At 43.6% G+C, this 22,530-nt stretch overlaps 1 protein-coding gene across 1 annotated transcript in view; it reads left to right on the top strand.

Annotated features, from left to right (window-relative positions):
• LOC128344036 (serine protease 56-like) overlaps positions 1-22,530 on the top strand; it is a 60,860-nt gene that overhangs the window by 21,771 nt on the left and 16,559 nt on the right. Inside the window, exons 4-5 of the mRNA XM_053293470.1 lie at positions 5,420-5,562; positions 16,577-16,800. Coding sequence (XP_053149445.1) covers positions 5,420-5,562; positions 16,577-16,800 — 367 coding nt within the window. The remainder of the gene's footprint in view (positions 1-5,419; positions 5,563-16,576; positions 16,801-22,530) is intronic.

The raw sequence follows: 22,530 nt of genomic DNA, 5'->3' as shown, positions 1-22,530 counted from the left end.
TAGTTACGTTACAGGAAAACGTTCATAGAACAGTTTCAGGGATATACAAAACACACAAAAGAAAACAAAAAGTCTAATGCCAATGAACAAAATTTTCCCTAGACTACTTCCTGAAGCCAAAAAGCCCTGGCTTCCTTTTCTTCTTGAATTCACCAAACCATGGTAGAGGATTCAAATCCCTCCTGGCTTCTGTGGATTTGCAGAGAGATTGCCCTGCAGCCAGACCTCACGGCCACATCTCCTCTGCTCCTCCAGCCAGCTCTTTCTAACAAAAACAATTCTTCCTCTACAATGGCCCTCTAGGTCCCACCCACCTAGTAGGAGTGTGCACGGTTCGGTCCGGCACAATTCAAAAGACCGCCGGACCGGTACAGAGGTCCGGCGTTCCGGATGGGCGGGGGACTATTGCTTTAAGCGGGGTGGTGGTGGTAGTACTTACCCCCCGCCGCCGCTCTTCCCCCTCCGGCGCTGGTCATTTGAAAAATCTTCTTGGGGCGGCAGAGTTCCTCTGCCGCCCCTGCCCCTGTCGTTGTTTGTAAAGCCTTCAAAGAGACAAGCGCTAGCCATATAGTAGACGCTTTGTCTCTATTTGTTGATAACAAGTTGATATAAAAGAATCTTCCAATGTCACGGAGGCTAGACCAACCGAAAAACACCTGATTTTTAACCAATAATTGAGCTGGTTTTGTGGTAGCAAGCATGACTTGTCCCCGTAGCTAAGCAGGGTCTGCCCTGGTTGCATATGAATGGGAGGCTTGATGTGTGAGCACTGTAAGATATTCCCCTCAGGGGATGGAGCCACTCTGGGAAGAGCAAAAGGTTACAAGTTCCCTCCCTGGCATCTCTGATAGGGCTGAGAGAGATTCCTGCCTGCAGCCTTAGAAAAGCCACTGCCAGCCTATGAAGACAATACTGAGCTAGACAGATCAATGGTCTGACTCAGGCAGCTTCCTATGTTCCTATAATAGCCAAATTTTATCTTCTATCTTCAATGGTCTCTTAGCAAAGACTACTATTTTGATTTTTTGGTAATTTATCACAAGCTCTTCCTCTGAGCTCCCTAGGGATAATACTCTCAGAGCTCTTGTCAGCCCAATTGGCAACCTGGAACATATCGCTATGTCATCCACATATAGGAGAGCATTAACAAATGTATTTGAAATTTTGATTGATTGATTAAGTGCCATCAAGTCGGTGTCGACTCTTAGTGACCACATAGATAGATTCTCTCCAGGATGATCTGTCTTCAACTTGGCCTTTAAAGTCTCTCAGTTGTGCATTCATTGCTGTTGTAATCGAGTCCATCCACCTTGCTGCTGGTCGTCCTCTTCAACTTTTCCCAGCATTATGGACTACTCACAGGCGCTGGGTCTTCGCATAATGTGTCTGAAGCATGATAGTTTGAGCCTGGCCATTTGTGCCTCAAGTGAAATTCTGGGTTGATTTGTTCTATGATCCATTTGTTTGTTTTCCTGGCTGGCCATAGTATCCTCAAAAGTCTTCTCCAGCACCAAAGTTCAAAAATGTCAATACTTTTCCTATCTTGCTTCTTCAAAGTCCAGCTGTCACATCCATAGAGCATCACAGGAAAAACCATTGTCTGAATGATTCTAATCTTTGTAGGTATAGACACGTTACGGCATCTAAATATCCTTTCCAAGGCCTTCATTGCAACCCTACCAAGTGCTAGTCTACGGAGTATTTCTTGACTGCTGGATCTTTTACTGTTGATGGTCAATCCTAAAGGCAGAAGCTATCCACCACTTCATTGTCTTCATTGTCAATTCTGAGGCTGGTTGCTGTACCCATTGTCATTAGTTTAGTCTTCTTTACAATTAGTCATAGTCCCATTTTCTCACTATACTCCTTTCATTTACTATAGCTTGCAGATCATCTACATTCTCAGCTATCAGAGTGGTGTCATCAGTGTAGGGTAGGTTATTGATGTTCCTTCCTCCAGCTTTAAAGCCACACTCATCTTCTTCCAATCCAGCTTCTCTCAGTATATGTTCAGCATATGAGTTGAATAAATAAGGCGTGAGTATACAGCCATGTCTTACTCATTTGCCGATCTGGGACCACTCTGTTTCACCATGTTGTGTCTGGACTGTGGCTTCCTGTCCTGTGTATAGGTTTCTCATGAGAACAATGAGATTTAATTTTAGGGGAGTGAAAATCCTGCCCTCTGAATTTCTCAAGTAAGGAATTAACATAGAGGTTGAATAGTAAGGGGGCAGGGCTACAGCCCTCTTTAACTCCTTTATCTGCTGGTATACAATTAGAAAAGTGTCCTTGTAAATTGTGGTGGACTTCTAAGGACATGTTATTATATAATTTCCAGATGAGCAAGAAAGCTACGCCATCGATCTATTGAAGAATTTCCCAGTTTCTCCCATATTCCTGAAAATGGATTCAAAGGCGGCTTTAAAATCTACAAATGCTACATAAAATGATGTTTTAGGCTTTCCAGAATATTTTTCTATGAAAAGTCTGAGAACCAACCCACGATCCAAAGTAGATTTTCTCATGCAAAATCCAGCCTGCTGTACCATGATTAAATTTTCACTCTCCATCCACTCTTGCAGTTTCCAAAATAAATATCTCACATAGAGCTTGCTGATGATATTTATGAGGGGAAGAATGGCAGTTCAGTCACCAAATAGCAGAGCAAAACCCATTTGGTGAGAAAGCAGCAAAGCAAGAGGTCTTGAGGCAGTTCTTTAGTGTTGAAGAACTACAAGGATTCAATCAAAGAAAAAGTTACAAACAAATGTGAAAAAGCCTTCAGCGTATTTCAGCTGTAGCTCATGGCTGAAGAGAGAGACCAAAACAAACAGCCATCTCTGGAGAGACAAAATGGAGATTCACACTGGAAGAACAAAGAGGGGAGGACACTATTACCAACACTATGATCTATCACCCTAAAAAACACCAGTGGTCACTATGCGACATTGCAGCTGAAAGCTGATGCTGTCAGAGTCCTAGTTCCAACCATTTAGAAGGCTAATCATCCAGGCTTTTAATTAGACTTACAGTTTTAAACCATGTGTTAAAATTTAAGTTATTTTAATGTTTTAATGTTTTAATTTTGTTTTAATTTGTATTTTATTGTAACTGCCCAGAGACATAAGTTTTGGGTGGTGTAAAATTTGTTAAACAAACAAACAATGGGCCATTAATTATTAGGGTCCCCTCTGTTGCCCTTTTTAAAGATGGGGCAGAAGATAGCCACTCTTCACTCCCTCAGAATCAGTGCTGTTTGGTAAAGAAATGTAAAAAAGGAAGCTAACACAGGCATCCACCAGTCTGCATTTTTCTTAATTAATTCTGATGATATACTGTCCTGCCCCGAGGCCTTTCCTGCTTTCAACAGAAGAATCAGTTCAGCTGTTTCCTTTGTTACAGGTGGCCAATCAGGCAAAGACCCAAATACTGGCTCATACTGCTTTTAAAATATGTTTGTCATAATTGCTTTAAAATAGATTTGCCCTGATAGTGACCATTTTCCTGTCATGTTGTTACTGAAATCTAATGAAAGGCAGATAAATAAAGAAGGCTCTATGTCTCCAGATCGGGAACTAGAAATCAGGCCTATGAGGATAAATGAAATATGGAGTTAGAGAATTTAACAATTGAGTTGCTATATTCTGAAGCCTTTTTAATTGTATGGGCTTCTTTTCCATAGAACTCACAGAAGAGACTGCAGGAACTGTACGACAGGCTTATCTTTAGCTAAAGTACACATTGATAGACAACAAGCTTAATAAACCAGCATTTATATCCAAAGGCTCAAACCATGGCTTGACTGGGAGGTATTCTTTGAGGCAAAAAAGTTTTTTCAGGTATTTTTAATTGAATAAAGAGGGAACTCATGGAATAAATCCAGAAATACTGTTACAGAGTAAAAAGTGTTATAAGGCCTTACCTAAAAAGGAAAAAGGAAAGGTGATGAAGGAAATCTGGTTATGACTTATGACACTTGGAGGTACCACATCACAAACATTTATCACAACTAAGAATCATACTAACTGAGTATATTCAACCTTCTAATTCTAAATACAGTAGGGGGAGGGGGGACACTGCCTTCTTACTATTCTACTCCTAACGTCTCTCAACATTTAAATACTATTGTATCAGGCATTTTCCATTACTGTAATTCAAGCAGATGTAAACCACCCAGAGCCTTTGGATTGCTGGGACTGTATAGAAATGTAATAAATAAACAAACCATAAAACTGAATTCCAATCAAACATAGCAATTCTGAAACTACTTATCCTAAGCCTATATATTAGAATACATTAATATCCTTCTGCGCAAAAAAGTGTTTGACCAAAGGTGCCTGTATTTTTCCTTTTCTAATGAAACTTTTATGTTCAGTTTTAGTTTGTATATTCCTAGTAGCAGTCCCCACATGTAGTAATGCACCAGGGCACTGGATAACACAAATCACCCCCTTAGTATTGCAGTTGAAAAAAATCTCCTATGAGATATTCCTGGAGGTTCAAAGGATTCCTAAGTTTCTCGCAATTATGACAAACTGAACAATTGCCACAAGGATATTATCCCATGGGTGATGCCCCATCTAAAGTGGCAAGGAAATTCCTGCCCGGAGTCTTCCCAGTGCCAACAGCCTTGGAGTGTGGTTCTTGCTACAGTAGCTGCACTTGCACTCTGACCCATTTGGGCCCCCATGATGTGCTCTGCTCAGCTATGTGCAGTGGCAGCTCTGGCTGGGCTGTACTCCAACCAGAGCCGCCACTGCACACAGCCAAGCAGAGCACACTGCAAGGCTCAGCTGGGTTGGAGCTCAGCTGCTGCAGCTGGAGCCATGCTCCTGGGCTGGAGGCAGTGAGGAAGAGGAGACTCCGACCAGAATCTCCACTTGGTCACTTTGCCTCACCTGCACTGCATGGCCCAGGGTGCCCTAGATGGGGGAGCTCAATGGTGCAGGGCTGGGTGATTGCCCCAATTCTCCCCCTGCTCCGAAAGAATAGTGCTGCCTTTGGAAAGACTAATGTCTTTCCTTCTCAGTTGTCACTCCGAGACTTTGGAATGCGCTTCCCGTTGACATAAGACTCTCCCCATCTCTTGCGGTTTTTAAAAGATCTTTGAAGACTCGTCTTTTTAACCAGGCCTTTTAACTGTTGTAATTTAGATATTGTAAACTGATTTTGTTTTAAGCAGCGTTTGGAGTTTTAATTGATTTTAATGTTTTATTTATTTGTGGTGTTTTATGGTTGTGAACCGCCCCGAGACTTTGGTTTGGGCCGGTATATAAATGTGTGAAATTAAATAAATAAATAAATAAATAAATAAATAAATAAATAATGTGCCATGCCACACTCATTGAGAACATTGTTTTAGAGAACATCAACAAACACAAACATACTTCTTAACACTGTGTTGTTTTTATTATAGGTCCACTTCAGTATACATTAAAAGAAGCTCAGGTGGACATTTTTTCACTGGAAATCTGTAATCAAAAGCGCTGGTATAGAGGAATGATAACAGAGAATATGGTTTGTGCTGGCACTGAAAGTGGGTTTAAAGGAGGCTGCCAGGTAAACTAGGAATTATTCTGCTTTTATACCGATTGCGGACATCACAGTGCATGACATGATGTACACTCTCCTGTCAACACTAAGGATGTGCTGGGGCTGCTGCACAATGCCAAAGGCAGCCCTGGTGGGCTAGACAGAAGGGCTGCTGCACAATAACTTTCAAGTGCCTCTGGAAGCACTTTCAAGTCACTCTGCAGCAGCCTCGTTGCTACACTGTCTGGGCTGGCTTGGAAGTTGCACAGGTCCGGCACTTCCTTAGCACCTAAGGGAGACTGGGTATCATGTCCCCCACTGTCTCGTCTCTAGGCTAAATTGTGTTATATCCACTAGCAGCTCCAAAATATTTAGGAAATTTGGAAAAACGTATTATTTTAGATTGCTGTGGTAGAATGGATATTTCTGATGTTACAGGAAAATTAAAGCAATAACCATTTCAGTTTCTTCTTCATCATTACTTACTTCTAAAAATACCTATTATCCACTAGGTGCTCTACAAAAACTGAAAACACAGTTCCATAACCACAGTATTAAAAATATGTTTAAAGCCTTGTCTTGTATTATGGGTGGATTTTGAGCCTGGGTGGGTAAATGTAGCTCAACCATGCAAACTACCGTACTCCCAATTATACCCTTCCACCAGTTATGAAATTTCTATTATTAATAAAAAATATGACACCGAGAACCACCCCAATCTGCATTGACTGGTTCGTCAGGTAGTCTCCATTCTAACCCAATGTCAACTCACCAAGAGGAAAGCCTCTTAGGGCCGCTTGGACTTTCATCACTGGAGTAGTTTCTGTCCCATGCCAGTGTTAACTCAATAGGGGTAGGAAATTAAGTCCTGTACTTCTTTGGAAAATGAAGTTTTATTTCTCCTTGAAGCTCAATTGACCCTGAAAGGTGATAGACTATTTGACCAATCATCTGAGGCAGTGCATTGTTCTGTGCTGCCTAGTTTGGGCAGATGAAACTAGCTCCTCCAGAACATTGCATCTCATGTCTGGAATGAAAAACTCCAGACATTAGATATCAATCAATCAATCAATCAATCAATCTTTATTATGGTCACAGACCAGCATAAAGTAAAAGAGGTGATTATTACACAAACCAAAGTAGCAATATATATTACACTCTAAACACACTACTAGCATATAATGATTGAAAATATAGCTATGGCTGCGAGCAGAGACATGTTAAAAAAGGCATAAGAATGCACTAAAACCAAGCAGCAACAGATAATACACTGCATGCATATAACATAAAGGATTTGAAATATTTCTATTACTGTCTAAGAGGAAATAAATAAATAAAAGGCATCATTAAAAGTAAGTAGGAACTGGTATGCAATAAAATGATACCATATAAAATAAGGACATACAAATACACAAAAATATGATTAAAATCCAGATACAGGTAATCAGAAATACTCTTCCCGGAACAACTATGAACCAGAAAGGGACAAGCCAGGATGTTGTGGGTCTATAGGTTTTTGGACTACCACAGTAAGACAGCAGATGGGGCTGCACTCTAGTTCATAGAGATGGATGCTGGGCACGAGTGGGAGGTCAACGTCCGCTTAATTTTAATCGCTGCCGTGCACAACCTGGCGACACTGTAGGTGGTAACAGGGTTGCTATCGGAGAGCAGCAAAGAGGTGTAAAATTGGTCTGTTCGCTCAGAATATTCATATGGTAAGATGAGAGAGGTATGGTTGTTTCTGTAGAACAGGCACTGCAGGAGGATGTGACCTGTTGTTTCTACCTGCCCTGAGTTGCAGGGGCATTTATGCTCTGAGATTGGGATCTTCCTATAGCGTCCTGCAAGCACAGCTGAGGGGAGAACATGGCAGCACGCCAGTGTGACAGCCCTCCTATGCTTTGGGACTTCCAGTTGCATTAGGTATGACATAGGAGAGCTGGCATACCTGAGTCCTTCACTGACAATGAAGTTTGGGGTCTTGCCTATGTCAGCTTGTCACTCTATATCTGTTTGATGAGTGCCTTGGCCTGGTTGTATCTCATGTTCACTAAGAGAAGCAGGAATAGGCCCAGGGCCTTTTAAAAAACTCATAGTTTACTTCTTTCCAACTGGATTGGAAGTCATAACATAGCTTTAGGGGGGCAAGGCCTGAGGGGCAGCGGGAGAGCTTTAACCAATGTTCATCCAGACCCTTGCCTTCACTTTCATCAGGCCAGTCTCCAGCCACAGAGTGGTGAGAGAGACACAACTTGGTACTTGAAGGACTGCTCTTAGGAACTTTTATTGCACACATTCCAGATTGAGAAAGTTGGGGAAGGGGCCAAGCTGGTAACTCTGCTAGCGGCTTAGCTTCATCCAATTTTAGCACTGCGGATATATAGTGACCACCTCTTGTTCAGAAGAACTTAAGGATAGCGGAGGTGCTCCTCTGTGCATTTAATGTTGCATATTCCCCCTGTGTCTTCCTAGAACCATTGGAGTTCAGGACTGTCCCCAGATATTTAAAACAAGGGACCTGCTCAATCTTGTGCCCATCTATGAACCAGGAGTGGGTTTGGGGCCTTTTGGCAAAGGCCGTGATTTTGGTATTCTGATAGTTGTGCTCAAGCAGATCTTCCTTGCAATTCTGGGCTAATGCCTTCAGTGCATGTTTAAGGCCAACTGGGGCCCTTGAGAGTATTGCTGCATCATCCGCATATAATAGGGTGGAAATGTGGGCTCCTGTGAGTTTAGGGGGATGGAAGTCTATGTTGTTAAGTTGCCCCACCATTGTATTGATGTAGAAATTGAATAACGCGGCCAGTATGCAACTTTGTTTTACACCCTTTCATGTACTGATGGCACTAGTGAGATGTCTTTGAGGGCTGCACCTTACCTTGAGTGATGTATCAGTGTGTAGCATACGTATTAGGAATAGCAGTCGCCGATCAGTCAAGGAAGCCTCTAGCTTCTCCCATAATTTGACTCTTGAAATAGAGTCAAAAGCAGCTTTAAAGTCAATGAAAGCTACATACAGGGAGGTTGAGTTACAGGAAGAGTACTTTTCAAGAAGATGTTGGAGTACTAGGCACTGGTTGATTGTGGATCGTCCCTCTCTGAAGCCAGCCTGCTCCTCTGCCAGCAGATTTCCTTGCTCCAACCAGTCCTGTATTTTCCAGTATAGGTGTCTCACATATAGTTTGCTGATTGTGTTGAGTAGGCTGATAGGCCTGTCGTTGGCTGGTTCATTTTGCTACCCTTTTAAAAAATGGGGACAATGATTGCTGTCTCCCAGTCCTTGGGGAAATGGCCATGTGTATCAATGTAGGTAAATAGTGAGGCCAAAACAGGGGGCCACCATTCCATATTGTTTTTAATGGCCTCAGGTGGAATCAGGTCCTCCCCTAGGGCCCTTCCAGTTCTCAAGTGAGCTACAAGGCTCTTGATTTCAGATGTTGTCAGTAGGTATCCATGTGGCTGTGTCCTCTATAGCTTGCTCAGGGTGTCTGCTCAGTGCAGAGGAATCCTCATAAAGTTCATGGAAGTTTTTCCCCCAGTTCCCTGGGGGAAATATGGCAATCTATTTGGTTCGTGCCGTTGCTATGGTTGCATGTGGTAATGTGCCAGAAGGTTGCTGTGTCGTTGGACTGGGCTGCCTGGATGAGTCGTGACCAGTTGTGTTTCATGGTTTCTTTTTTCTTATGCGCCACCAGTTGTTTGTAACTTCTCTTCTGCTGTAGCAGGTCCATTGCTGCCTTTGGTTCACTTCTGGTAGGAAGTAATGAGAGCTTTCCTGGCTTTAATGTAGTCTTTGTCAAACCATGGTTTGAAGTGATGATGTTGCTGCTGTAGGGTTGCACTACTTTCCCTTTTTAGGTACATTTTTAGGTGCTGTTGCATTTCCTCCACCAGAGTGTTGTAGACCTCCAAGGGTCTATCAGGAGGTTCGACTGCTACCAGGGCCTGTAGGAGATGCTGAAACCGCTCTGAGGCAAGCAGCCTGGCTATGGCATGGTCCAGTTGTGGAGACCATTTGGCATAGCAGAGAGATCTTCTGGCCGAGAATATTGGAGGTTGGTAGCAATTCTCAGTGTGGGTTGGATAGGGAAAAGACTTTAGATGGAGGACGATCAGAAAATGATTGCTATCAAATTTTGGAACAACCTCTAGGCTCTCTACAAGAAGAAGCAGATCCCTGGAAATGATAACATAGTCAATAGTGCTTATTCTTGAATCTGATAGATAGGTATATTCTCCAAGCTGATCTCCCTGGACAGCACCATTTAGGATGAAAACGTTAAGTTTAGTTGCTGTTTGTGCCAGACAGAGTCCTACAAAGTTTGATCTCTGGTCCTTTGCTGTTCGGTTGGGAAGGAGTCCCTCATCCTCATGGTTGAGTGGGGGGAGGCATTGATGTTGATGTGTCATATAAAGAGTGTGATCGTCACTGCCCAATCTAGCATTGAAATCACCAGCCAGGATCACCAGTGCGTCAGGGTGAGAAAGACTAAGGTCTGCAGTGTAGGTTTCCAATTTGGCCCAGATTATGCTTAGCTGGGATTTCCACTGTTGTGGAGGAAGGTAGGTATTAATTATCAGCAGGGAGCAACTGCTGAGTTGAATTAAAGCTGTCATAGCATAATGCTTGAATGAAGGAAGAGCTCTTGTCACGCTAAGAGCGGTGGAGACTAGTATCCCCAAGCCTCCTTTTGATTGTCCCTTCGCTGGCTCAGCTCTAACCAAGAATGAAAGGAATCCATTAAGTGATATTTCCTCCATCGTCCATGATTCCTGTATTAGGATGATGTCATAGCAAGCCAGGAAATCAGTGAAACAGGCGTGCTTTGCCAATGCACCCCACCCAGCCACATTCCAGCTGAGGAGGGTAACCTTATGCTGGTCTTCTGGATGTCATGGAGAGGCTCTGAGGGAGAAGGGGGGCATCTTCCAGGCTCTGTCCATCTGTTTCCGGGGACCCGGATGTTGCCCTCAGTTTGTCACTTCTGTCCCATCGACCAGCTGGCCTGGGTCCAGTCCAGGAAGGATAGTAGGAGAGTCCAGCATACTCCCATTTTCTGGTGGGCTTTCTTGGGTACTCAGTTCAGCATTGTCAGGGGCAGTTCCTGGCAGTATATCCTGTGCGTTGAAGACCTCTGGGGCTACCGAGGTGGTCTGGGATCTCATATCAGGGAGGATAGCGGTATGGACCTGGGTATAAGTTGGCCCTTGAGGGTTGTCTAGCATGACCACAGTCTCCAGTTTAGGGATGTGTGAAACATTTTGGGTACAAAACCTTTTGTACTCGAAATGGGCCATTTCGGGTGTTTTGTAGACAAAACAAAAGACCCATTTTCCAAATCCGAAGGTTTTGTGCACAAAACAAAATGTCCTTGTTTCGGCTACAAAATGTTTTGTTGATTCGGACCTCCATTTTGTAGCGATCTGTGAGTCAGTCTCCATTTTGTGTTTGACATCTCTTTGAATTTTCCGCCCTTCCAACTTTCTGATCAGTGACCTAAAGCATGGGCTGACATGCTGACGATTCTCTCCTTGTTCCCCATCGGCTCTTTTGCCTCTTGCCACTCTTTACTGATCCCACATTGGCCAGGAGAAGGGTTGAAGGAAGGGGAAAGGGGTGAGGGGGAGTTCAAGGAGGGGCTTTCAATTCATTCAACAAGTTAGTTATTCATTCACCATTCTGCCTTTCTGCCTCATTGGAGAGAGAGAGAGAGAGAGAGAGAGAGAACTAGTTTGCATTGCATAGCATGCCTCAAGTTGCCATGATGATGCTATGCCATTGCCTATGCCTGCCTGCCTTGTTGCCAGCCTGAGCGCAGCCTACCAGCCTGCTATGGCTACTGCATGTCAGCCTGGGAATTGATTTATTTGCTGCACTGCTTTTTTGTTCTAGAAGATTTTTTTTCACCCCCTTGAGAGATGCCATGCCATTGCCTATGCCTGCCTTGTTGCCAGCCTGAGCCCAGCCTGTAGATTCTCTGGCAGCATATGAGATTTAAAACGACAAACCATGAATCCACTCTCATATGCTACCAGAGAATCTACACTCAAAACATCTCAGAAACAACAGAACCCAGTACCCCATGGGTTAGCAACTCATGGGGGTGGTTGACACCCTATGTGCTCTATACCACCACTCGCTCTTGGCCACCCCAGTGCCCCCCAATTGCAGTTATGGGGCTGCTGAAACCTCCATCATTCCCTATGGGGAAGAACTTTAAAGACACATAAACTCCATTAAATCTTTAAAAATCAGCGCTCTGCCCAATTCCTTTGAAATAATTCTGGCAGCTTCCTTGCCCTTGCCCTGGGCACTACCACCCACCCCACTCTGCTCTGGGCCACCCCCTTTCTCCCTGATGTGAAGCTATACTTTTGCTGAAACCTCCATTATTCCCTATGAGAAAAATCTTAAACTTCAAAAATTCACCAAAAATCAGCCCTTTGCCCAATTCCTCTGAAATTTGGGAGGTAGCTCCCACCCTTTGGGCACTACCACTCCCACCCACTAGTTTTGCCCCGGGGCCATTTTTTAAGAATCCAAAACATTTCGGATTCGAATTTTGCAATTTCAAACAAAGAACAAAATTGAAGTGTTTCAGATTGGCTGATTTTGAAAAAAGGACAAAATGGGGGTGTTTCAGATTCAGGCCAAAAATGAAACAGAAACATCAAAACAAAATGCACAAGCCTACTCCACTTGGGCATCACTGGACAAGGGCATGTCAGTTCCCAGCTCTTGCAATTTAGGTAATGCATCCCTTGAATTAGCAGAAGGGTAATATGATGGTTCTGTGTGTAGGGGTGATGCTGGGGGGGGGAGGGCTCTGTCCTTCACTCTCATTGGCTGTCAAGATGTATGTGTGAGTCAGATCTTCCATCACAGAGGCCAACCCCTCAGATTTGAGAGAGGGCATTGCAGGGAGGGCCTGTGGAGTCCATGGTGTCGATAGCCTGTCTGGGACAAGGAGGGCAGTGACACTATCAAAATGTGGGTCTGTGGCTAGCATTACTCCTGGACGCATGTCAGCTGTGTCCAGGACCTCTGTTCTGTATGTCCAAAGATATTAATTGAAGACAGGGGAGAACCTGGGGGATCGGTCGTGATCACAGTTGCTTTCTGATGCAGTTTCAGTTCCTGATTCAGTTACAAAATTGGTGGAATTCACCTTTAGCAGGTGTTTGGGAGGTGACAGCTGGACTTCCATTGGCAGTTCCTGATCGCTTTCAGTGTCTGTGGTTGGGTAATCATCTCTTTGTGTTTTGGGGCTCAGTCTCTGCATAAGTGCAGTGAGCTTGCTCTTTAGTTGAAGCAGATCATCTTGTCTGCAGGGATGGGAATCGGCCACTCTGTAGAGAGAGTTGGTTGTGGCTTACCTTGGCTGGAAGGCTTGTTTAGAATTTGTGTCCTTGGAGTGTCTCAGCTTGTGAGGCGCTGCTACAGCTCTCACGGGGCCAGGTTTATTTATTGTTAGTGTGACTGCCAGGTTTATTGCTGCTGGTGTTTAAAAGGCCCGTGATTAACAAACTGGTGCCAAGATCTTTAAAGACACGGTGAGAGGTTATATTTAATTGTCGTAAGCTCTGGGTTGAGTGGAGTAGTTGTGTGGGCACTTGAGCTAACTTAAAAGCTATAAATAGCCTTTTATAGTCTGCCGGTAAAAAGTGAAAGTTCACCAACTCTGTCGGGGGGGGGGGGGGGATTTGTTGGTTTAAGAGCTCTGAGAGGAAAGTGACTATTTTCTTTCGGGTTGCCCATAAATAACAGTCCTTCCTAGAGAGGTGGATAAGAATCTGATGGGTTTGCAAGAGTCTTGGCAGCTTATCCCTGTTATTTTCAGTTGCTTCTGGGCATATCCAGTGCAGTGAGTCAGATGCAGAGGCAGAGGGGAGGGCTGGCTGGGAACTGTTGATGTCACTTGAGCTTTTAACTCCTTGCTGGGTCTTAGCCAAGAAATGGGCAAAAGTTTGTGTTAAATTCTGTATTTGTCCCCCAATTTGGTTCAGATGCCCTCAAATTATAATCAGACTTTCAGCAGAAATCAAGCATGTGTTGCTTAGCTGCTGGGCAACAAGGTCAGACTGAGAGTAAAGTGCTTGGCCAGCTATAAAACTTCCATCCCTCTGTCTTGAGGAGTTTCCCTCCTCATCCCTCCGATGAGACAGTTCTAAAGTGGATTGTTGGTATCTGTCTCCTGGGGTGCTGGCTTGGCAGTGCTGGTGGGGGCTTCCGTGGCCAGGGCTGTGAATCTGTTCTTGGTACTCAAAGTAAACAAATCACCCATCACTGCATCAGTGGGGGAGAGGAAGTTTTCGATCTTCAGCTGTTTCTTCTTCCTTGTTCTCCCCCTCCTTCCTTGGGGGGGTGGCTCTTGCTGTTGGAACTCTTCCTCAATCTTTTTCTCCCCCTTGGATGGCATGTCTGGGGAGGGGGAAAGTCAAAGTGCAAGCAGGAGCTTTGAAGTTAGGCTGTTAGCCGGTCACCATCGTGCCCCCCCCCCCCCCGCTTAGGACATTAGGTAGGTTCTTTAGTTTTTATAGTTCTCAGTTTTTAGCTTTTTAAATAACTTTTAATTTGAAACAGTGTTTTAACCTGGGGTTTTAAGTAGTTTAACTTAACTTCTTTAATTTTATTAGTGTCTTACCTTAATCTTGTCTGTTTTATGTATGTATGTATGTATGTATGTATTTATTTATTTATTTTTACATTTATATCTCGCTCTTTCTCCAGGGAGCCCAGAGCAGTGTACATGGCGTGATGTTGTGAGCTGCCCCAAGCAGTAGTGGCAGAGTATAAATACTTTATAAATACATACATACATACACACACATCATTTAGAAGCCATCATAACAAAGGCAGACGGATCACAACAGGCAGTACCCACAACATCTCAGCTTCATTATCATATGCTTGCTTGCATGCAGAAGGTTCCAAGTTCCCTTCCTGGCATCTCCAAGATAGGGCTGAGAGAAACTCCTGCCTGAAACCATGGAGAAGCCACTGTCACTCTGTGTAGACAATACTGAGCTAGATGGACCAATGGTCTGACTCGGTATAAGGTAGCTGCTTATGTACATGATAGGCAGGAATGGCAGAAAATGCTATTCCACTACTAGGGAAACCAACTAAGAGGCTGAACGTGCATTAATCACGGAATGGAATATCAAGCCATCCTGAGAAAACATGAATGTGGAAGCCTCTTGACCCAAAAGAACTGTAAATGTAGCTGCTAGTCCTGACTGGTGTGTTTTGTGCCCATCATGAAGAGCTCTAGAGAGAGTGTGCAGCAGATTTGGGGCATACCAAGACATTGGTATCATATGAACCCAAGAAGGGTAAGGCTGTAATTATCAACCACACACCATGATGTGGTGGTGGAACCAGAGCAGAGGAAGCTGTGCATTATTTCCCATTCTGCTGTGACACAGAGTGGAATTGATAGTCCAGAGAAATTGAGAAAGTATGGCTGCAAACAAATGGCTCATCCAAAAGGACCATTCACACACACACACACACACACACACACACACACACACACACACACACACACGATCTATGTTGCTGTCATTGCCAGTTTATTTGTCTGGTTGTCCAACCATCCAAACTGAGAACAGTGTGCAAGGATGAGATGGCACTTGGGGAACAATTCATAGGTGCCAAAATAAGACCAATACTGTTGGATGTCCAGAGCCCCTGGTGGCGCAGTGGTAAAACTGCCGCCCTGTAACCAGAAGGTTACAAGTTCGATCCTGACCAGGGGCTCAAGGTTGACTCAGCCTTCCATCCTTCCAAGGTCGGTAAAATGAGTACCCAGAATGTTGGGGGCAATATGCTAAAATCATTGTAAACCGCTTAGAGAGCTTCGGCTATAGAGCGGTATATAAATGTAAGTGCTATTGCTATATCAACCATGCTAATATGGACTGTGCTAGGCTATCATCCTCCAAATGCTGCAGAATGTGGTACAGCATCCCAAACTGGACATTCATTTTTTTCTTTGCCCACGGAAAGCCGAGATGAAACTAAACAGAAGGTGCCAGAATTGGGGGGAAGGTGGTTTGTAGAATGACCTTGACCAATTACCATACCTGTGAAGATTGCCTTCAGTCAGTCAAACTATTTTCCTTTCAGTGGAAACTCTGATGCAAGGTAACCAATGGAACTACTCTGAAATACTCAGCTCAGCAGTACGACTTCATGATACAGGAAGAGGGTTAAAAAAAATAGACAAATAAGGAAGTAACTTGGAAGAAAAGGGGGACACTATATTTCTAATGCACATTTGAATGTATATGCAATAAAGTTGCACTATAACTCCAGTTAACAAACTGCTACCACTGTTTAGCATAAGCTAAGGTGTGAGGGATAACACCTTTATTACAGAAAAGAGTACAGAGCATTACAGAAAAGGAAAGACATTTATTTGCTTCTGTTCAGAATATTTGGTTCACTTAATCCTATTCAGATATTTTACCCAAAACTGCTGTACATGATTACAGCAGTGAAAGTGGGTGCAGAAGTCACACCTTAGCCCATCACTCACCCTCTCAACCTCACCACTCATGGTTATAACAGCATAATTGTGATGGCAAGCACTTCTGTGATCCTCAGCTTGGGGCGATACAGGCTGCTGATCACAGAAGCACCTGCCATCACAGTTATGGCATTTCCCTCGCAGATGAGCACCACCTTAACTGTGCATGGTGAGTTGGAGGGGTGGGTATCAGTACCTGTGTAACTAATGAGTTCTTTAGATAACTAATGGATGGATCACTGGATTTTCCAGGGAAACATTTTGATTCTGAAGCTAGAATTCCCCAAATATTTCATGATAAGATTGTGTATGTGGCCTGCTTGTCCACCCAAAGATTACCACATGTAGGCTTTCTAGATTCATCCATGTCCAAAAAATCAACTTTTGGGGGGCGGGGGGATATTCATGAGACACATACCTCAGACTTATTTGATCACTCTGTATTGTCAAATTTTTGAATATCATAAGCCACAATCAAATTGTCTTTTATTTTTCACATTCAGGGAGACAGCGGTGGACCCCTGATGTGCTATTTCCCAGATTCCACCAAGTATTATGTGGTGGGAATCACCAGTTTTGGTAGAGGCTGTCCATCAAAACATCCAACAGTTTATACACGTACAGCTAATTACAGAGATTGGATAGAGTCACATCTTGCCTTTAACAATAAGAACGCTGCAAGCATCCCATCGCTTCTGATCTTTTTGACAGTAGAGTGGGTAGCTTTGTATCTTATTCTTTGAAGATGCAAAGTCTCCTATTGTACTAGAATTAAATCATTTTGCTTTAAAAACATAATGAGGTCATTCACACAAGCATAAACCGTGTAAGCAAAAACCTGTACTCAAGTTTGGGAGCTGTGTGTATAGAACACAGTTTTCACTTGTGTTAATAACCTCAGTATTTTCCTGTTGTGAATATCTTTAGCAACTTTAAATATTTTCAGCAGCTCGCATGTCTTCTGCTATTACCTTCAATAGATTCAAAGATATTTAATCTTAAATTAAAGTTTTAATTTAAAACATTTAACTGTGTAATTTAAAACATACATTCAATTTTGTAATTTAAAATATGATAATCTTAATCTTTAGCTAGCTAAATCAAGGGGTCAAACATGCTTCGAGACTAGTAATTTAGCATACTGTATGATAGAAATCTTTTTCTTCAAGGGAGAAGACAGACATGTACCATTCAAATTATAGTATCCCAAGTATGGAATGTTCGTTTCTATGAAATTGCAAAACAGTGTACACAAAAAATGCTAAATGTTGCCATATTATTCCTGATTTTTCAAATAAAACATGTTTTACAACTGAATACAGGCACCATGTACAGTATAAACATTTCTTCAGTTTGTTCAAAACTGAAGTCTGTTCAATCAGAAAAACTCTGAGAGAATATATAAAGAAAGAGTTCATTCTTCAGGAATGAGTGATATAAAAATTCACCCATAAGTAGCTACATGGTGTTTGGGGTTTTAAGAATTAGAAAAGTTTCTCTTATTCCTTCAACTTGCTTTTCCAGTAGCAACAGAACACAGCACATCTGCATTAGTCTCCCAAAGCAGGGCTGGAAACCAAGGCCATTAATATATTAAAGCCATGTGTGCACACGAGGAGAAATGAGACAGCGTGCGAGTACAAGGCTCGCTCATATAACGCCAAGCTATGGTTTGGTGTTAGAGGTGAACCAATTCAGAATATGAGACTGTTCTCATGGGCAGCCTAACCCAGGCTAGGGATGCTTGGGTTAGGCTACATGTGAGAACTGCCAGGATCGGCCTGATTGTGGCGGGGCAGTGCCTCCTAGCGCCACTTTGGAGCCAGGTGCTAGCCAAGGTTAAGCGAACAAGTGCTCCCTTAACCCTGGCTAACTGCTTGTATATTCTCAGGGGCTATATTTAGCCCCAGCAGGCACAGAGACAGGTGCCTAGAGCGCCTGTCTCCTGGGAGACTCCCCCAATGCATTGCATGTGTTGCATGGTGCATTGTGGGATTGGACTCCAGAGCTTTGTCCCAGACTCGAGCTTCGTGCTGCAGCATGGATTGACTGGGAGCAAAGTCCATACTCCTAGCAAGGTCCAGTGCCTGTCCGGGGTGGGGAGGTACATTTAACAAGCCTTGCCCTCCACTTGCCGCCCCACCCAGTCATGTGAACTACCTCTGTATGTAGTTTCAGCATTGTTAACACTGAACAAATATGAACCAGCAAATACTTGCACTGTCGGTTGTGTGAATCTCAAAAAGAAAAGTATAAAATTGTATAGCATGTTGCTCCATGTTGGCTCTACCTACCAGTTGTTTGTCAGAAGAACAATTGCTGAAGTTAGGTGAGTGTATTTTGTGTGCATGATCAAGGGATGTAAAAATTCCGGATATGTCGAATTTGTGGTGGTGGGACCCTTTCCCCCCTCTTTTGTGTGGGGTGGGTGTTGAATGGAAACTCTGGGGAAAATTGAAGTATATAACCATGCTTGTTTCTACATCACATTTAAATTTATTTTACTATTTTGAAGACACAGGCTGACATGCAGACTAAGACTGTGCTGTTGGACGAGCGGCAATTCCCCACTATCTCCCTTCCCTCTAAAGCCCACTGTGCCTCCTGAAAATATGGCCCTCAGGAATATATTTTCAGGAGCCACGAATTACTTCAGAGGGAAGGGGGAAATTGCCCTTCCCAAGTTGTGCAACAATGCAGGGTTAGTCTGGACATCAGCCATTGTTGCACCACCTAGGTGCATACACATAATGGAACGTGGAGTGCAAATGTCCATGGCCCTCCAGCGCCCATAGGATTTCCTAGGGTCACTGGAGTTTCCCCACCCCATCACCTGTGCTTTGTTTCTGGGGTCGTCTGGACACTATACACCCAATCTCTGAGGTGATCCACTGCCCCATTCTGCTGCTGCCTCCTGTTTTGGTCACTTGTCATAGCCCACGCTGGTCTTTGCAGTACTTGCTTGCCTCCACCACTGGCCTATGTCCCATAGCTGGCTGTGATATGGTAACATCCTTAGATTGTGATGCAACCTGGCCTGGCAAAGCAGCATTTTGGAAGTGGAAAGTGAGAAGCGAGCGAAGCATGAGTGGCAGGTGAGTATCATCAGCAGCAACCCTAATCTGAACTTTTGTATGGTGTTCCCCAGGGCTCCATACTGTCTCCAATGTTGCTTAATTTCTACATGAAACCGCTGGGAGAGATCATCAGGAGATTTGGTGCAGGGTGCTACCAGTATGCTGATGACACCCAAATCTATTTCTCCATGTCAGCATCATCGGGAGAGGGCATAACCTCCCTAAATGCCTGCCTGGAGTCAGTGATGGGCTGGATGAGGGATAACAAACTGAGACTGAATCCAGCTAAGATGGAGGTACTCATTGTCCGGGGTCAGAACTTGAGAGATGATTTTGATCTGCCTGTTCTGGATGGGGTCACACTTCCCCAGAAGGAACAGGTACGCAGTCTAGGGGTGCTTCTGGATCTGAGCCTCTCCCTGGTGTCCCAGGTTGAGGCGGTGGCCAGAAGTGCCTTCTGTCAGCTTCGGCTGATACGCCAGCTGCGTCTGTTTCTTGAGATGAATGACCTCAAAACAGTGGTACATCTGCTGGTAACCTCCAGACTAGATTACTGTAATGCGCTCTATGTGGGGCTGCCCTTGTACGTAGTCCGGAAACTACAGCTGGTCCAGAATGTGGCAGCCAGGCTGGTCTCTGGGTCATCTCGGAGAGACCATATAACTCCTGTATTGAAGGAGCTGCACTGGCTGCCGATATGTTTCTGGGCAAAATACAAGGTGCTGGTTATAACCAATAAAGCCCTAAACAGTTTGGGCCCTGGGTATTTAAGGGAACGCCTTCTTCTGCATGAACCCCACTGCCTACTGAGATCTGCTGGAGAGGTCCGTCTGCAGCTGCCACCGGCTCATCTGGTGGCCACTCAGGGACGGGCCTTCTCCGCTGCTGCCCCGAGGCTTTGGAATGCACTCCCTAGTGAAATAAGAGCCTCCCCCTCTCTGACAGCTTTTTAAATGTTTTTAAAAACACATTTCTTCACCCAGGCTTTTAATTAATGTTGTTTTAATGGTTTTAATGGTGTTTTAAAATATTATTTTAAAAATTTTATATAGTTGTAATGTGTATGTCCCCCCCCCAACCCATTTTTGTCTTAACGAATGTTTTACTTTCTTTTTATTCTGTTGTAAACTGCCCAGAGATGTAACTTTTGGGCAGTATAGAAATGTTTTAATAAATAAATAATAATGGGGGCAATCCCAAATCTTGTCCCAGAGCTGCCCTTGTTGTCACTATGCCACTGGCACCAGCAGAACCACAAAATGAATGATGTACAGCTCAGCACATAAGATTTTTTAAAAACCACAAAAAACTAGGTACGTATACTTCTACATTTCATAGGTCTAAGAAACTATAATTACAACTGTACCCAGTTCTGAAGATCAACCTGCAAGCTGCTAGAACCTGAACTATCTGAACAGGTTTATAGTAAAGCTTTCCTACCCACAAGAAGCCTTTTGCAGCATCTGCCCACTCTGATTTCCTTTTTAACTCTTGCCACAGAAGCAGGTAGAGCCATAGGCTGTTTCCAAGCAGAGGATGAGACACAGTTCTTTGAAGGACCTGCAGGAATTTCAGAGTGGATGAGGTTTCTCACTGGATCCTGTAAGGACATGCCTAAATGAAGGGGAAAAAATTGGGGGTAGACATCTGGCAATTAGTGCAAAAGTTTGCTAGGAAACTAGTTCCTATTGATAGAAGATTTTATGAGAAATTCAATGAACACATTATATTTGGTATCACTTTAATGGGAAGAGGGAAAAAAAGAGAAATCCAGTATGGTTCCATGCACATGGGTCAAAACCAATATGGCATTGTAGCAAACCTTGCCAGGTGTCTACCCAATCCCCCCCCCTTCATTTAGGCATAGGATCCAATGAGAAACCTCATCCACTCTGAAATTCCGACAGGTCCTTTGGCCAGGGACTGGACTACTAGGTCTGTGTGTTCCTCAAGTAAACATGACAGTGTGTCCTGTGGGGGCAAAGGCTGAAATGCATCTGGGATTTGAAAATTATATGTAACACTGTATTTGCGTAGTATTTTCCAATGTCTTCCATAAAACATTATGTTATGTCAAGCCTTTTTCAAAATTTCCAATTTCATAACTTGTTAATTATTGGTTTAATAATGGAATTAGCCAATCAAGATTTAAATATTTTTATTCTAATAAACTAATACAGCTGCAAACATTTTTCAAATAGACCAATTCACTTCAAAGATTTTTTTCTGTTGTTTTTCATTGCAAGTTTGTGAATTATCTCCACCAGATCAATTTTTTCTTACAAGTTTACATTCAGTAGAGAAAATAGCTAGGTAGTTTAACTGCTTGTGTTCCATAGTAAAGCAGCTACAGTTCTATACACTGCCTCTGTTTTTAAATCATTTGTATTGTATTTTGTTTATCTGCTTTTCTACTTAGCACGAGTCATACTGTAGAAAGGTATTGTCTGGTTTTGAAAATTAGGTGATTGGTGGCTTTTAACTTATTTTAATTCCCTTTGTATTACCTCATGTTTCTGGTGGACACATACTGAGATCATTCTCACGGTAGCACAGACCAACCTGGGTAGAGCTGGTAGTGAGACCTGCCAGGCTCTGTCCCAATCCTGGCAGTCCTCAGCCAGGTAGCCTGGGTTACACTGCCTGGTAGTATGGCTGCCGGTAGCCCAAGCGTCCATAGGTGCGATCCCTCACTTTTTCTATGTGCAATCTGTAGACTCTACTCACGCTTGGATCTATAAATCCTACCAATATGAGATACTGTAAATGTGCCTGATTTTATTGTGCTTTGTTCATCCCACCGGCTCTCCCTCTTCACCTATATGCACAGGGAAGACTGGGACTTCTTGTTCTTGGGAGAGCAGGTCACACATAGGAAAGCACAGCTCTGTCAACTCAAGTCCTAGACATAACTGCACAAATTCTCTCCCTAAGAGGGCTGGGACCCATCTGTAACTTGCACCCCCGATTTGCTCTGAATTCACTGTTCAGAACGCCCCGATTCTAGCAACCTGGATGCCCCACAGAGATGGCATATAAGTAACATATCATAAATGTCCTTAACGTGATCTACAAATACTCTCTTTTTTCCATGGGTAATAAGGTGAGTCCAGCAGCATCTCTCCTGTTCCCTCCCCACCCCGATTTTCAGCCCTGCATGTATAAGTTCATATCGCTTAAAAAGAGGAAGATCTGAAGAGAAAGATTGCTGTAGCGGACAAAGTTCGCCTATCTTAAGAAGAAAGCAAAGAGATAGGAAGGTAGATCTAAGCTAGAGGAAGGGACGAAAAGAGAAACGAAGTGTGCAAAAAGACGCTGTTCCATGGAGGACTAACAGAACGCCCCTAAACCCTTCCCGGAGGCTGGACTTGCAGGCAAAG

Source organism: Hemicordylus capensis, chromosome 2 (assembly GCF_027244095.1).
Source record: "Hemicordylus capensis ecotype Gifberg chromosome 2, rHemCap1.1.pri, whole genome shotgun sequence".
Taxonomy (NCBI): domain Eukaryota; kingdom Metazoa; phylum Chordata; class Lepidosauria; order Squamata; family Cordylidae; genus Hemicordylus; species Hemicordylus capensis.
The sequence above is the reverse complement of the archived record's forward strand: the minus strand, read 5'-3'. Positions and strand labels throughout refer to the sequence as shown.